The 16,243-nt window shown below is 41.3% G+C and overlaps 1 protein-coding gene across 2 annotated transcripts in view; it reads left to right on the top strand.

The window, feature by feature from the left end:
- Positions 1-16,243, top strand: part of RUBCNL (rubicon like autophagy enhancer) — a 1,197,353-nt gene that overhangs the window by 1,094,606 nt on the left and 86,504 nt on the right. For both annotated transcript variants that reach the window (XM_044071584.1, XM_044071583.1), the window contains exon 13: positions 4,441-4,594. In XM_044071584.1, the coding sequence (XP_043927519.1) occupies positions 4,441-4,594 (154 nt within the window). The remainder of the gene's footprint in view (positions 1-4,440; positions 4,595-16,243) is intronic.

Raw genomic sequence — 16,243 nt, 5'->3', positions numbered from 1 at the left:
AATCTGATCACTTTAAACAAATTCCTGAGGTCTAATGGCTTACCAGCAAGCAGAATGCAATTACTGAAGAGCACTTGTGTCCTGGTGGGAGACTAGAAATTTAAAGATGGCTCCATGCTTGGGGCAGTGCCCACCAAGACAAGAGTAAAAAGTTTTAATTTACAAATCTGAACACTTTAAACAAATTCCTGAGGTCTAATGGCTTACCAGCAAGCAGAATGCAATTGCTGTAGAGCACTTGTGTCCTGGTGGGATACTAGAAATTTAAAGATGGCACCATGCTCGGGGCAGAGCCCACCAAGACAAGAGTAAAAAGTAAGTATTACTTTACAAATCTGAACACTTTAAACAAAATCCTGACGTCTAATGGCTTACCAGCAAGCAGAATGCAATTGCTGAATAGCACTTCTGTCCTGGTGGGAGACTAGAACTTTAAAGATGGCTCCATGCTCGGGGCAGAACCCACCAAGACAAGAGTAAAAAGTAAGTATTACTTTACAAATCTGAATACTTTAAACAAATTCCTGAGGTCTAATGGCTTACCAGCAAGTAGAATGCAATTGCTGAAGAGCACTTGTGTCCTGGTGGGAGACTAGAAATTTGAAGATGGCTCCATGCTCGGGGCAGTGCCCACCAAGACAAGAGTAAAAAGTATTAATTTACAAATCTGAACACTTTAAACAAATTCCTGAGGTCTAATGGCTTACCAGCAAGTAGAATGCAATTGCTGAAGAGCACTTGTGTCCTGGTGGGATACTAGAAATTTAAAGATGGCGCCATGCCCGGGGCAGAGCCCACCAAGACAAGAGTAAAAAGTAAGTATTACTTTACAAATCTGAACACTTTAAACAATTTCCTGAGGTCTAATGGCTTACCAGCAAGCAGAATGCAATTACTGAAGAGCACTTGTGTCCTGGTGGGAGACTAGAAATTTAAAGATGGCTCCATGCTCGGGGCAGAGCCCACCAAGACAAGAGTAAAAATAAGTATTACTTTACAAATCTGAGCACCTTAAACAAATTCCTGAGGTCTAATGGCTTACCAGCCAGCAGAATGCAATTGTTGAAGAGCACTTGTGTCTTGGTGGGATACTAAAAATTTAAAGATGGCTCCATGCTCGGGGCAGAGCCCACCAAGACAAGAGTAAAAAGTAAGTATTACTTTACAAATTTGAAAACTTTAAACAAATTCCTGAGGTCTAATGATTTACCAGCAAGCAGAATGCAATTGCTGAAGAGCACTTGAGTCCTGATGGGAGACTAGAAATTTAAAGATGACTCCATGCCCCGGGCAGAGCCCACAAAGACAAGAGTAAAAATAAGTATTACTTTACAAATCTGAGCACCTTAAACAAATTCCTGAGGTCTAATCGCTTACCAGCCAGCAGAATGCAATTGTTGAAGAGCACTTGTGTCTTGGTGGGATACTAAAAATTTAAAGATGGCTCCATGCTCGGGGCAGAGCCCACCAAGACAAGAGTAAAAAGTAAGTATTACTTTACAAATATGAAAACTTTAAACAAATTCCTGAGGTCTAATGATTTACCAGCAAGCAGAATGCAATTGTTGAAGAGCACTTGAGTCCTGATGGGAGACTAGAAATTTAACGATGGCTCCATGCTCGGGGCAGAGCCCATCAAGACAAGAGTAAAAAGTAAGTATTACTTTACAAATCTGAACACTTTAAACAAATTCCAGAAGTCTAATGGCTTACCAGCAATCAGAATGCAATTGCTGAAGAGCACTTGTGCCCTGGTTGGATACTAGAAATTTAAAGATGGCTCCATGCTTGGGGCAGAGCCCACCAAGACAAGAGTAAAAAGTAAGTATTACTTTACAAATCTGAACACTATGAACAAATTCCTGAGGTCTAATGGCTTACCAGCAAGCAGAATGCAATTGCTAAAGAGCACTTGAGTCCTGGTGGGAGACTAGAAATTTAAAGATGGTTCCATGCTCGGTGCAGAGCCCACCAAGACAAGAGTAAAAAGTAAGTATTACTTTACAAATCAGAACACTTTAAACAAATTCCTGAAGTCTAATGGCTTACCAGCAAGCAGAATGCAATTGCTGAAGAGCACTTGTGTCCAGGTCTGTGACTAAAAATGTAAAAATGGCTCCATGCTCGGGGCAGAGCCCACCAAGATAAGAGTAAAAAGTAAGTATTTACAAATCTGAACACTTTAAACAAATTCCTGAGGTCTAATGGTTACCAGGAAACAGAATGCAATTGGTGAAGAGCAACTGTGTCCTGTTGGGAGACTAGAAATTTAAAGATGGCTCCATGTTTAGCAGGATTCTAATATAGACTTAGTATTGGGGGAGGGAGATAGCACAAGGGGTGTAAACCAAGTGGAATGCAAAGAAACCAGAGAGGCAGTCAATGGAAAACTATCGGTAAAGGCCTCAGAGTGGGTAAGTAAGAATTCAAACTACCTGTAAAGTGAAGGAGAGAAGAGACAGCAAACTTTATTAAGGTTGGGAGTTTGTCTTCACTTTGACTTGCTTATTAGTAACCAGTTTGTGCACAGATTAGAGTAGAGAGATACATTAGCAGTGAAGGGGAATGCATAGAGATGCAAATAAACAGTTGGGCCTTCAAGTGATACAAACTAAGGCAGAAAGCACTGAGAGGGCTGCTTGATGGTTAATTTAGTCACAGGGATTTAATTAAATGTATTCTGTCTATTGGACAGTTAGGATTACTGCACTAGCTGGGGGGGACGGGACACAAGGCTACAACAGTCAGTTTTATTAGCACGCTGTGAACTACTAAGAAATACTGCTAATGTAATAGCTTCACTCATAAAAAATACAAGTAGAATGCTTGGGTGGACTGACCCTGCTCTTGAGGCTCAAAATGTGTATCCTTGTTTAGTTTTGCAGTACTGATTCCTTCTTACACTGTATAGATAGAGTGGTAGCTGCAGACTGCAGATTTGCTTGAGTGTGCTCTGAAGAGAGAGAGAGAAAAAAAAGAGAGGATGAAGCTAGTAGAATGAGACAAAGACAGGCCAAAGGAAGTAATGAGGAGATAGGAGGGTGTAAAAGATACAAATCTGAGGATAGTGTGGATAAAGCAGGAGAATAGATGCTACTGCTACAGTTTGAGAGTGCTTCAACAGTTACCACATCACAGTGCCATAACTTAGTTTGGAAACAGGTTAATAAATCATGCACAGTACATTTATCAGCCAATCAGCCAGATGTAACAGTGAAATACAAAGTTTTTTGCTAGCAGCAACCTTTTCATTAGTTACAGATCTTTTTAAGGTAGAATTATTCAGATAACTTTTACTTCTGCAGAGATTGTACATATTGACTGATATTGGTGGATTGTAATGAAAGCAGTTTGAGTGGCCTTTTATGTTTGAAATGTTCTCAATTGGCAGTTTTGTCATTTATTGGTTCATATGTTTTATTTCATCGCTTACTGGAAAAATTTGCAAAATTATACATTTAAAATGCTCTACCAAGTGGTGCTGTATTATACAAGGGATATTATTTAATTATTGTATATTAAAATTTAGTTATACAATCAAGATGGTGAATTAAAGAATTTTTGCATGGTCTTAAAATGTTCGGAAGGGCCCTATCCTTTGAAAACAGCACAAAGGTAAATGTAATCCACCACTGGACAGATGCATTTTCTTTGAATGTGGGTTTCAATGCTGTTTCAGTGAATGTGAGTTTCAAACACACAGAAGTTTCAATGCCAAGTCTGTTTTCATTGTGAGACTCTATTGCATTGTTTAGCTTTAACCAATGTATATCAGTGTTTGTGATGTAAAATTTGAATTAGGTTTTAAATTAAATCCACATATCTGTAATCATTGTAGAAGTAAAGCAGAAAACAGTATGCACACTGAGAATTTTAAACAGTGTTTATGGCAACTGTGGAGAAATAGCCAAGTAATGGGACACTGAAATGACTTTCTGTTATGTATGCTGGTTAATTCCCTTTTCCCCACTGTAGTGGACCTCGGAGTGAGAATATAAAAGAAGTAGGGGGGTGTGGGGGGCACAGGGGGGCTTGCCCCCCTGTATAAAAGATTTATTGTTTTTTTTTTTTTTTTTTTTTTTTAAACAGACTTTAACGAAAGCACTTTTTCGGTGAAAGCGCTTTCATTAAAGTGTGTTCTGTTGTTGTGGATTCGGACTATTGAACTTTCTTTCAATAGTCCTAGATCCATATGTATATATATATATATATATATATATGTGTGTGTGTGTGTGTGTGTGTGTGTGTGTTATGTTTAAAGCATACATTATAACGTGAATGAAGCTTTGTTTATTAGAAGAATAACAATGTAAGAATGTATGAAAAAATGCAGTGTTTTGCTATATCTTTTCTTCATAGTTTTTCAAAACACACTGTGCCAAGTGTAGGACTTAATAGGTCTACTGTAATTGCAGTGTTTTGTTGGTTCTGTATTCACAGTGTATTACATCTGTTTGAGCAAGTTTCTAACCATATGACTGAAGAGCTACATCTTTTCTCAGTGGATGATTTGATAAAAGTGAGACGAGGGGTTCTGACTCCCATTTTCAGAAGCCTGCTGAAAAGTGCTACAGCTCATGTAGAAGGCTGTCAGGTAAGTCTTTTAAACAACTGCTTCTTTTTCTGTTTCTTTATCTAGTCCACAGTTGTAATTTTCTACCGCTAGAATATTTTCCTTTGCTTTTAAAGACTGTGTTAAATATTATGGTTTGGTAATGCCTTTGAGGCATACAAGAAGATCACAATGCCCAACAAACAAGGAGTAATTGTTACATATAAGGAATGGACTTTGCAGTTAAAAACATCAACCACTCCAAGAATAAACAAAATTAAAATTAGCAAAACTAAAATATGGTACAGAGAAACAGTTTCTATTCATCAGCGACTCCATCCATCATTCCAAAAAAACATGGTATCTTACATTCCATTATTAGATAAAGCATTTGTGCACTTCCTTAACTCTTTTATGATTTAGCTCATTAAATAACTAATTGTTTTATACAAAACAGTAATGCCAGTTTCTCTGCAGATCAGATATGTAAAGAGAACATGGTTGCAGAAGCATAGCAGTATATTTCTGAATTCATTTTAACAGATACAGGCTGGTCTCATAAAGAGCAGCTTCAAGAATCTCCATATTGTGAGATGGGGTATCAGTTTCTGTGAACTCACAGTGTCTAATTTTTTCTGTGGAGGGCTTTACCTTTCATGCCGCTACCTTCTACATCTCTTAGTTAAATATAATGATCACAAAACTGTGGAATGTAGGGAAAATGAATGCAGGTTCCATGACAAAAATACAATTCAGCTTTGACTGATGCGTAAAACTAAATAACTGTAAATAATAAGCCAAGCATCAAAACTCTAATCTTGCTCTTGCACTTTAGAAGTGTCACCCTGCACACACAACTTGGGGGGGGGGGGAATTGTGCCCCTACACTTCTATTTACATATATTGATTCTGAGAATGCTGTACATTGGAATAAAGTGAATTTTCTAAGACACCACAGTTCTGATGTTAGCATATAAATCGCATCACTCAGAGTTCTGTGATATCACTTTTCAAGCAGTCCCACATGGCAGTCAGTTTGCAGAATTAGCATCTGGCACAATTATCTACAATCAAGCATGTATTGCACATTTGATCTTCAATATGTATGTTTCCCCAGTATAATACTATAGCTGGGAGCTCATGAACATTAGAAATACTAAAGCAATAGGATTACGCTTCATAGGAAAGCTGTGTTGCACAGAGGGGCTTGCAAGTAGAAGAAAGAGTGGATAGAGACAATAAAATGTAACTGCGAAGCACAACCAGGACAAACAACACACTTCCTTAAAGCAAAGCATAGTGTAGTCCATGTTGTAAAACAGTGTCTGGCAGTATTGCATGCATTACTAAAGCTTTTGTACTAAACACTGGCAGGCAAATTTTCAGTAGGCTCTGGAAAAGGAGAGTAGAAGGAGAGAAAGAAGACAGCTATTATGTAAATGACACAAAGGTACATCAAACATTAGCAAGTATTATTGAATGGAAATTACAAGAATGGAAGCACATGAAAGAGCTTAGCTGAAAATTAATATTCAAAATGAAGAACCTCAAATCTTACAGTGTCAGAAACATAATGACAGGTATGACAGGTACATGACTAGAAGTAACAATATAATAGTAATTTCACAGATAAGTACAATTAATGTGCTGCATAGTATAAGAAAACTACATGCATGAATCCTGATTTCTGCAAAGAATATCCAGAAGAAAAAAAAAAAACAAAGTAAGATGTGCAGGAATGTATCACCATGTTCAACATGTCCACATTTACACATACACAGGCTTTTAAGATGCACAGGTAGCACATGTGTGCACAAACATACAGCACAGCATTAGTTAAAACAGAGCACATTGGACGCATATGCAAAGCACACATGGCTACACAACGTAGTTAACAGTTAGGAGTGACATGCACATCCATACAGTAATGGTCTTCTAAAGGTTCTCCATAGGCAGACGTCTAGATGGCACTGTAGCAAGTCACACGTACTTCCATATGCTATGCAGTATCACAGAGTATAGTATGACTAACCTATTACTAAAGGATGAAGGGTAGAGAAATCTACTCATTGGTTAGATTAGTTGCTGCCGTGGTGAACCAAGCTGCAGTGTTGGGATATTTAGGTTCATTGGTATTTATCAAATTATTGTTCCATGAAAAACTTTAGAAGACTTGCTGTGCAAACCTATTCAACTTTAAGCCTTGTAATGTAAGTACAAATAACCCATAGCCGGGCACAATATTTACATGTTACCCCTATCCATAAGGGACAAGGGTGCTAAGACAGGGGGTAATTTGTGGTTTCCAATCCATTTGTCCAGATTACATTTAATAGAATAAGGGAAATATTATGTTATATATGGAGATGAAAAGTATTCCAAAGTAGTGATATTCTTTGTGATACATATCTGTCCCGCCAATATATTATATTTATTTTGCAGAACAGATTAAGAGCTGTTGGTGTTCAAGCCACAATTGGACTTGTGGATGTACAGTAGATCTGAGAGGATAGGGTCTGTTGAGGCTGTGTGTATGAGGCAGAGATTGCCCCCCTGTAGCTTGTATTGATACTGAGAAGAGGGAAAAAACTTTGAGACAGTCAGTGTAGATTTTATGATTTAATCACTTGATTTTCTTGGTGAGAAAGCGGTGTGATCATTCAAGTTGTATTAAGTGTTTGGACAGGTACATATTTAAAGGGTTATTGTCGACTTAATAAATTCCAAATACAGTGGAATGATCACATCCCTGGACCTAGATGCCATACGCTTGCAAACAGGCTATGTAATGAAAAGAACACTTTCTTTCAATAGAAGATACATGGTGATCAAAGGACATGGATGTTTTGTTGATGTAGTAGTTATAGCAGACGTCATGCTTGCCGAAGGAGACTATTTTTGGACATTTAGTTTTTAGTCCATGTTTATGACACCAATTACTTGTTTGGGAAAGGCCTCCTTTGAGGATTTGGTATCCTCTGGAGAGTTTTTATGTCACCAAGTTTACAGTCATATGAAAACTTGATCAGCCATAAACCCTCAACATTAGCTTTGACCTCTGAGAAGTAAATGCCAAAGAGGAGTGGACCCAAGGACTGAACTCTGGGGTATACATCTAGTGACAGATATTTCTGGAAGAGGTAGAGTTCCCCCATCCTAATTTTCTAAGTTCTATTTCTGAGCCAGTTTACTTTCAGGGAGTTACATAGAGATTAATATTTATCAACAGTACCTGAGTGTGGGATGGTGTTGAACACCTTTGCAAGGTCTAGATGTTCTTCGTGTTTCACTGTTGCAGTCATAACTGTAGGGTGCTCCTGCCGGCAGGCAGCCCGAGGTTGGCCAGAATCCCAAAGTCTGGGTCCGGCGTCGGCTGTATAAGCTAGTACCCTGATGTCAGTACGCTTTGGTACATAGCCCTCAGCCGACGCCATCTTCTCCAGTCTTTCTTGCCGTGCGGTGGAAAGCAGCTCGCAAGTCGTTGGTTGGCGATTTTCGAACAGCGTATTTGGTTGTTGTCGGTCCGAAGTTCTTACTTCTCTTCTCAAAGCTAAGTACCCGTTGGAATCTTTTTCTTGTTCCTCCGATGTCAGAAAAAGTTAATAATTGTATAGCGTGTGGGAAACAAATACCTCATAAAGATTTCCACTCTTACTGTCTACCTTGCTTAGGCTCTGACCACGACGTTTCTTGTTGTCGGTTCTGTGCCAGGTTCAACTCTCGTACTATCAAGTGCAGGTACGATTGGGCTTTAAATTATTTTGGCAGACGCTTCAATTATAGAATGTCGTCGGACACTACCGGAGTTCAAAAGAAGCGCAAAGACAAAGACAGGCCTCTGAGGTCCAAACAGGACTCGTTGCAGCTGGAGCCAGCGTCCGGTTCGGCTGTCGTCAGTGAGGCGCTTTTGCAGCCCCTGTCATCCGCCACTTCTGAACCGATGGCCGATACGGACTCCCATGGGGAGCCATCAAGGCCCACTATTTTAACTGCTGCAGGACCTTCGGACGTCGCTCCTTCAGATGGGTCCGGAACCGCTGTGCAGGTACCGGCTTCTGAGGGGGTTTTCAGGCCTACTCACATCACTATTTCAAAGGCAAAGACAAAGACTCCTGTTAAGTCTAAAGTTCCAGCTCAAGCTGCTTCTGAATCCACTCCCAGGACACAAAAGCAATTATTGAGGATGGCTGAAGATTTGCTTACAATGATTAGGGGTTCTCACCCCCCTCCTGAGAAAAGGCCTCGACAGGATGTTACTCTGGATTCCTCTGACCAGGCTTCTGTATCTTCTGTTTGTTCCTCAGATCAGGACTATTCATTTCCTCCTTATGAGGATTCGGATGCTGAGGACTCTTTACCCTCGGCCTCTCCGCCTGAGGATTTTTCTTTTGGGGAAACCTTGCATGAGATGAGGGAACATTTTCATTGGGAAGGATAGGAGTATTCTGCTTCCAAGAAGAGGCTTAGAGAATTTCTTCTTCTTCCTCAGCATAGGCCTTTAGCTATCCCTCCTGTTTTGGACATTGTAGATGATGCTTTTTCTGAGGCTAATTTGAATCCTGATTCCATGCCTCCTGCTCCTTCTAAGCCTGATAGATTTTATAGGGTTCCTGACTCTCATTTATTTTTATTTAAAACCCTTCTGGATCCTGAAACTATTTCTCAGGGCTCTAAGGCTGCTAAGGTTGCTACTTCTAAAAATCCTATTCCCTCTGAGAAGGATTCTCGTGCTTTAGACAGGTGGGGAAAAAGGTATATACTTCTGCTACCCTGTCTGTAAGGGCTTTAAATTGCCAGTTTCATATGTTTAAATATCAGCAATTTCTTTTGTCTGTTTTAAAGCAAAAGCTTGCTTCCCTTCCTGCTTGTGCAGAGGATAAGGAACTTCAGGATGTTTTGCATGCTACTGAACAAGTGAACAAGCATAGCTTACATTGTGGTTTTGATGCTTTGGATGCTTCTTGCAGGGCTGCAGCCTCTGGTACTGTTATTAGGAGACATGCCTGGCTTCGTGAACAAAGTTTACCTGAACAGGTTAAGGCTAAGTTATTAGATGCCCCTGTTCAACATGATGTTCTTTTTGGATCCAAGGCTGAGGAAGTTATTAAAAAGATGGAAGAAAAGGCAAAGTCTATGCAGACTGTAAAAGATTTCTTGCAAGTTCAGCCTCCTAGATTTTCCAGGAATTGGCCCTCTAAAAATTGGTCCTTTCCCACGTCTGACAGGCCTCAAAGGGGAAGATATAGGCGCTCCAGAGGTCATGGTCAAGGCCAGGCCTCTTACAGATCTAGACAATGGACTGCTTCTTCACCTAGAAGGGGAGAAGACAGATCCCAATCTCAAAGAAAGCAAACTCAATGACTCTCTCGGTTGGGCTTCAGGACCCCTTCACCTGGATGGCCCTCTCGGAGGAAAACTGTCTCTTTTTTACAGAAATTGGACTCATATTACCCAGGACAGATGGGTATTGGACGTGATTTTAAAAGGTTACAAATTCCACTTTCACACTTTGCCAAGGGCTCACGGTTGGCCAGATCTGCCAAAACATCAATGGTCAGAGGCCTTAACTCAAGTGGATGCTCTTCTGGCCATGAGAGCCATAGAGCCTGTTCCACTCTCGGAGATGGGAAAAGTTTTTATTCAAGACTGTTTCTGGTTCCCAGAAAACAAAACTCATGGAGACCTATTCTGGACCTTTCTGTGTTAAACACCTTTTTGGAAATTCCAAAATTCAAGATGCTTACTCTGCAGCAACTAATTCCAATGCTCTCTCAGGACGCCTGGATGGTGACATTGGACTTAAAGGAAGCCTATTTACATATTCCCATCAGGCAAGAACGCAGGAAATTCCTCAGGTTCAAGGCAGGTTCGAGGCACTTTCAATTCTCTGTTCTGCCCTTTGGTTTATCTACTGCGCCCAGAGTCTTCACCAAGTGCCTGGCACCAGTAGTGGCTTACTGCAGACTTCAGGGGATCCAGATTTACCCCTATTTGGATGACAACCTTATTCAGGCAGACAGCAAAGATCTTCTGCTTCAACATCTGGACTTTGTTCAATGTCTTCTCCTCCTACTGGGATTCTCAGTGAACATAAAAAAGTCACATTTGATCCCTTCTCAACAAATGGTATTCTTGGGAGCCCTCTTAAATACAACCTTACAAAGGGCCTTCCTCACTCCAGAAAAACAAACTCAGCTGGCTTCTACTTTCAACACCTTAGCAACTCTATCTCAGCTCACTGCAAGGAAATTCCTGCAGGCTCTGGGCTACATGGCTTTCTGCATTCTGTTGATTCCAAACGCAAGGCTTCACATGAGAAAGCTTCAATGGTATCTGAAACGTGTATGGTCACAGCATTACCACGATCTGGATATTCTGATTCCTCTGATCCCCTGCCTTCAGAGGGAGTTCCTCTGGTGGTCCAGGGCATGCACTTTAAACGAAGGAAAACCTTTTCGTCTTCCTCAACCTACTCAAATCCTAACCACGGACGCCTCGGATTATGCTTGGGGAGCACACTTTCAAGACAATTGCCAGCAGGGAACCTGGACAAAGGACCATCTTCACTGGCACATCAATCTGAAGGAAATGTTGGCAGTTCAAAATGCCCTTCTAGCCTTCAAGAACCTTTTACAACCAGGGCCTCTGCTAATTCGCACAGACAACACCACGGTCATGTGGTACATCAACAAGCAGGGGTTCTCATTCATACCCCTTTGCAGACTAGCTATGGCTTTATGGGACACAGCTCTAAATTTGAATCTACATCTCCAGGCTCAATTCATTCCAGGGAAACAGAATCTCTTAGCAGACAGCCTGAGCAGAAACATTTCAGATCCTCACGAATGGATGCTAGACACCAACTTATTCAACAGGATTACTGCAGTTTGGGGATGTCCCCAGATAGATCTGTTTGCATCCCATCTCAGTCATCAGCTGCCTCGCTTTTGCACCAGGTCCTTCCACAAAACAGCTTGGAGAGTGGATGCCCTGTCCTTCAGCTGGAGAAGCCTTTCAGCATATGCCTTCCTCCTCTTCCTCTACTGCCTCGGGTATTACTGAAGATAAAACAGGACAAGCCCAAGTTCCTCATCTTGATTGCTCCAAATTGGCCTCGACAGTTTTGGTATCCAACTTTAAAGCTCCTGTTCTTGGGGCCTCCTTGGATTCTCCCACTGAACCCTTCGCTTTTGTCCCTGCATCAGGGTCAGTTACTACATTCCAACCTCAAGACCCTTTGCCTGGCAGCTTGGCTCTTCAAAGGAATTTGATTTCCTCTAGTCTTCCCAAACAAGTTTTGGATGTTCTTTTGGAAGCTAGACGGCCTAGCACTAGGAAATCATATGCCTCTAAATGGAAGAGGTTTTGTATTTGGATGCAGGACCGAGGCTCGGATCCTCAGGTACCTGATCTCTCTTCTATTTTGCTTTACCTTTCGGAACTTTTATCTAAAGGACTTTCCTTTTCTTCCATTAAGATTCATGCTTCTGCTATCTCTGCGCATTTCAGTTCTGATCCTCCTGTTTTTTCTCATCCTTTGGTGAAGCAGTTCTTGAGAGGGGCTAAAAATTTGCGGCCTCCCAGGACCCCTCCTGTCCCTGCCTGGGATCTTAATTATGTTTTAGAAAAACTTACTTTGCCTCCTTTTGAGCCTGCTGCATCTTCAGATATTAAGTTTTTATCCTGGAAGACTGTTCTTTTATTAGCTTTGACCTCTGCCAGAAGGGTCTCAGAGTTGCAAGCTCTCATGGCTGTGGAACCATACCTTATTTTCCATCAGGACAGAGTATCCTTGAGGACCAATCCTACTTTCATGCCTAAGGTGATTTCGAAAGTGGCTTTAAATCAGACAATTCACCTTCCTACTTTCTTTCCAAATCCTCAAAATAAAGGGGAAAGGATTTTGCATTCATTAGATGTGCACAGACAGTTACGATTTTACCTGGACAAGACTAAAGAGTTCAGAAAGTCTAATCAATCGTTTGTTTCTTTTGCCTCCAGTTCTCTTGGAAAACCTATTTCTAAACAAACTATTTCCAAATGGATTGCTTATGGAATCAGATTTTGTTACACTCATCATGGGAAACAGTTTCCAGGTACCATTAGAAGTCATTCTACTAGAGCAGCTGCCACTTCTACAGCTTTCCTCAGAGGAGTCCCTACCAAGGATATCTTGGAAGCTGCCGCTTGGAGTTCTGTGCATACTTTTTCCAAGCACTACAATCTCCCCCTGTTTTCTAAGTCCAGGGCTGGCTTTGCCTCTGCTGTCTTGCAGGGTATTCTTGCCTCCCCTTCTTCTATCTAAAGCCTCCTCCCCTTTTACACTGCTTTGGGATTCCACCCTACAGTTATGACTGCAACAGTGAAACACGAAGAACATAGTACAGTTGTGTACACCTACCATAAATGTAGATGCTCGAGTGTCTTCACTGTTGCAGTCGGGGTTTCCCTCCCTCCTATCCCCTCTGTTTTTCTCTCTTTTCCTTTTTTGTGGTGTATTTGTGTTTCCTTGTTGGATTCATTTTTGATTTGTTGGGGACTTCTGACATCTGGGGCAAGAAAGGCTGGAGAAGATGGCGTCGGCTGAGGGCTATGTACCAAAGCGTACTGACGTCAGGGTACTAGCTTATACAGCCGACGCCGGACCCAGACTTTGGGATTCTGGCCGACCTCGGGCTGCCTGCCAGCAGGAGCACCCTACAGTTATGACTGCAACAGTGAAGACACTCGAACATCTACATTTATGGTAGGTGTACACAACTGTACTTTTTGTAGTGTGTAGTAATTTTCCCTCATCCATTGCATCAGTAAACTTTTCAAAGAAGCCAACCAGGTTAAGCAGGAAGGATCTGCCCTTGACAAAACTTGACTGCCTTGGGTCAAGAGTTTGTAGGTTGTCTATGTCCTTATTTATTGTCTCCATTATGATCATCTCCATAGCCTTACAGATGTGACTGTTTAGACCTATGGATCTATAAATACTCAGATCCATTAACATTCCCACCTTTGTGCAGCGGGATTACTGTTGTCGTCTTCCATTCTTTCAACATGAAACCTATTTGAAGTTTAATATTGAATAGCCTGTTTACAGGGTTTGATGAGTCCTGTTTCAGGCTGGCCAGTATACAGCTTGATTTGTTACCTGTGCCCATAATAGCAGTGATGTTCTTCATATTGATCACTGCTGCAGTAGCCTAAGTATATTGCTTATGGAGGAGACTTAAGTGGCCCACAGAGTCTGTATTTATGAAGTCCATAAATGTCTGCAGATACATGTTGGGGGATGTATAAGTCACCTGGTTGATGGGGAAGTGGTAGTTGAAGTCCCTTAGGAGAATATTGTTTGGCCAAATACGTAGGAATTTCATACTAGTCTTGTGGGAGGCAGTCTGCCAAGGGAGGCATAGACGGAGCCCTGTAATTAGCTACAATGTGATAAGGTTAATGGTAAGTTCAATGTGGAGGAGTTCCAGGTTGTTATCCTGCCTTATAAGCCTGGAGGCAAGAGTTTGTTTTAAGAATATAGAGATACCACCATCTCTAGTGCTTTTGTCTAGTGTCTTGGGCCTGAATGCCTAGTAAATATTGATACCCTGCACTGATGGGGTGCTCTTGATTCATCTTGAACTATGTCTCTGTGACAATGCATGTATCAGTGCATTCCAGACTAAGCAGTGCCTTTAGGGAGTGCAGTTTTAGTTGAGGTCCCTAGCATTGAGCAGCAATATCTTTATGTTATCTGGATTCTGTTTTAAGTTGGAAGCCTTTGAAGAGTGACATTCCACCTGACCTCTAGTCAGCTTCACTGTCAGCTAAGCAACAAGACATAATATCTCACATATGAATTCCTTCTACAGCAATAGCTGTAAGTTCCATCCAAATGGGGCCCGGAGAAATGTGGCACAGGATCTGGGACATTCATCTTGGGGGGCCTTCTGTTAAGACCTTATTCCTGCAAGATACCTGGTCATCAAGTATGCACATCAACTGCATTATGGCTGCTAGCCTGCCTGAGGAAAAGCTAGAGTAAAGTACTAGAAAAGACACAGTACCAGCAACCTCCATGGCATGTGGGTGCCCATCACAATTAGCTTTTGATCAGGGTACTCTGCATGGCATGCGGGTGCTCATCCCCATCCCTTGGTGATCAGGGCACTCTTTATGGCATGTGGGTGCCCATCCCCATCCCCTGGTGATCAGGGCCCTCTGCATGGCATGTGGGTGCCCATCTCCATCCCTTGGTGATCAGAGCACTCTTTATGGTATGTGGGTATCCATTCCCATCCCCATCCCCTGGTGATCATGGCACTCTGCATAGCATGTGGGTGCCCACCCCAGGTTATCAGGGCACTCTGCATGGCATGTGGGTGCCCATCCCCATCCCCTTGTGACCAGGGCACTGTGCATGGCATATGTATGTTTATCCCCATTCCCTGTTGATCAGGGCACTCTGCATGGCATGTGGGTGCCCATCCCCATCCCCTGGTGATCAGGGCACTCTCCATGGCATGTAGGTGTCCATCTCCATCCCCTGTCAATTAGGGCACTCTGCATGGCATGTGGGTGCCCATCTCCATCCCCTGGTGATCAGGGCACTCTTTATGGCATGTGGGTATCCATTCCCATCCCCTGGTGATCATGGCACTCTGTGTGGCATGTGGGTGCCCATCCCCTTGTGACCAGGGCACTCTGCATGGCATATGGGTGTTTATCCCCATTTTTTCTGGTGATCAGGGAACTCTGCATGGCATGTGGGTTCCCATCCCCTGTTGATCAGGGCACTCTGCATGACATGTGTGTGTCCATCCCCATCTCCCTCCCCTGTCAGTTAGGGCACTCTGCATGATATGTGGGTGCCCATCCCCATCTCCTGGTAATCAGGCACACTCTGCAGCTAGTAGTGGATATTTCTTTTTTCCTCAGTTGTTTTTATTGAAAATCTTAACAAAACATTAATATTAGAAATATTATAAAACAAATATACACATCTAAAAGAACAGTAATAAACAACAACTAAAATAACTATTTACAATAGTGTCTACTATAAAACAAAGCTTTTTAAACAGAAAAAGAAACATAATAAGAGTAGTTATTAGTTAATTATTAAAGTATGTTATCCAACAGTTCTTTGAATTTCAAACATATATTATAAGAAGAAGTGATTATAGATGTTCTTGTCTTAATCGTCATAAGTTCAAGATGACAGACTTTAGTTCCCAAGTGTACAAATTCCTTCACAGTAGGAGTACTCTGATTCTTCCAGTTCTTGGTGAAGACTTTTCTTGCTAATGTTGAGATACTTCATAAAAGAGGGTATTTTATTTTTGTGAGATAAGTGAAAATAGGTGTAGTAAGTAAAATAAGAGATTTGCTCAGCATAAATGTATCATTAAAAACAGACTGTAAGAGAAAATCCATATTATCCCAATATGTTTTAAGTTTTATATAGTCATAAAACATATGCCGCCAGTAAGCTTTAATATTTAGACTACATCTCCAGCATCCTATGTTTTTATTAAACATCAATTCAGCTTTATGTAATGTGATAAAGTTTCTATGTAAGAACTTACAGGAGAATATCCTCTACCTTAGTGATGAAGTAGTTTGTTTTGAAGGTTAGAGTATCAGTTTTTTTATTGTCTTCTCTTGGGGAGATATTATTAACATGTCTAAAATAATCCCAATAGCTTT

This window comes from Protopterus annectens, chromosome 5.part0 (assembly GCF_019279795.1).
Source record: "Protopterus annectens isolate FY-2018-M chromosome 5.part0, PAN1.0, whole genome shotgun sequence".
Taxonomy (NCBI): domain Eukaryota; kingdom Metazoa; phylum Chordata; order Ceratodontiformes; family Protopteridae; genus Protopterus; species Protopterus annectens.
This window is presented reverse-complemented; position numbering and strand designations above follow the sequence as displayed.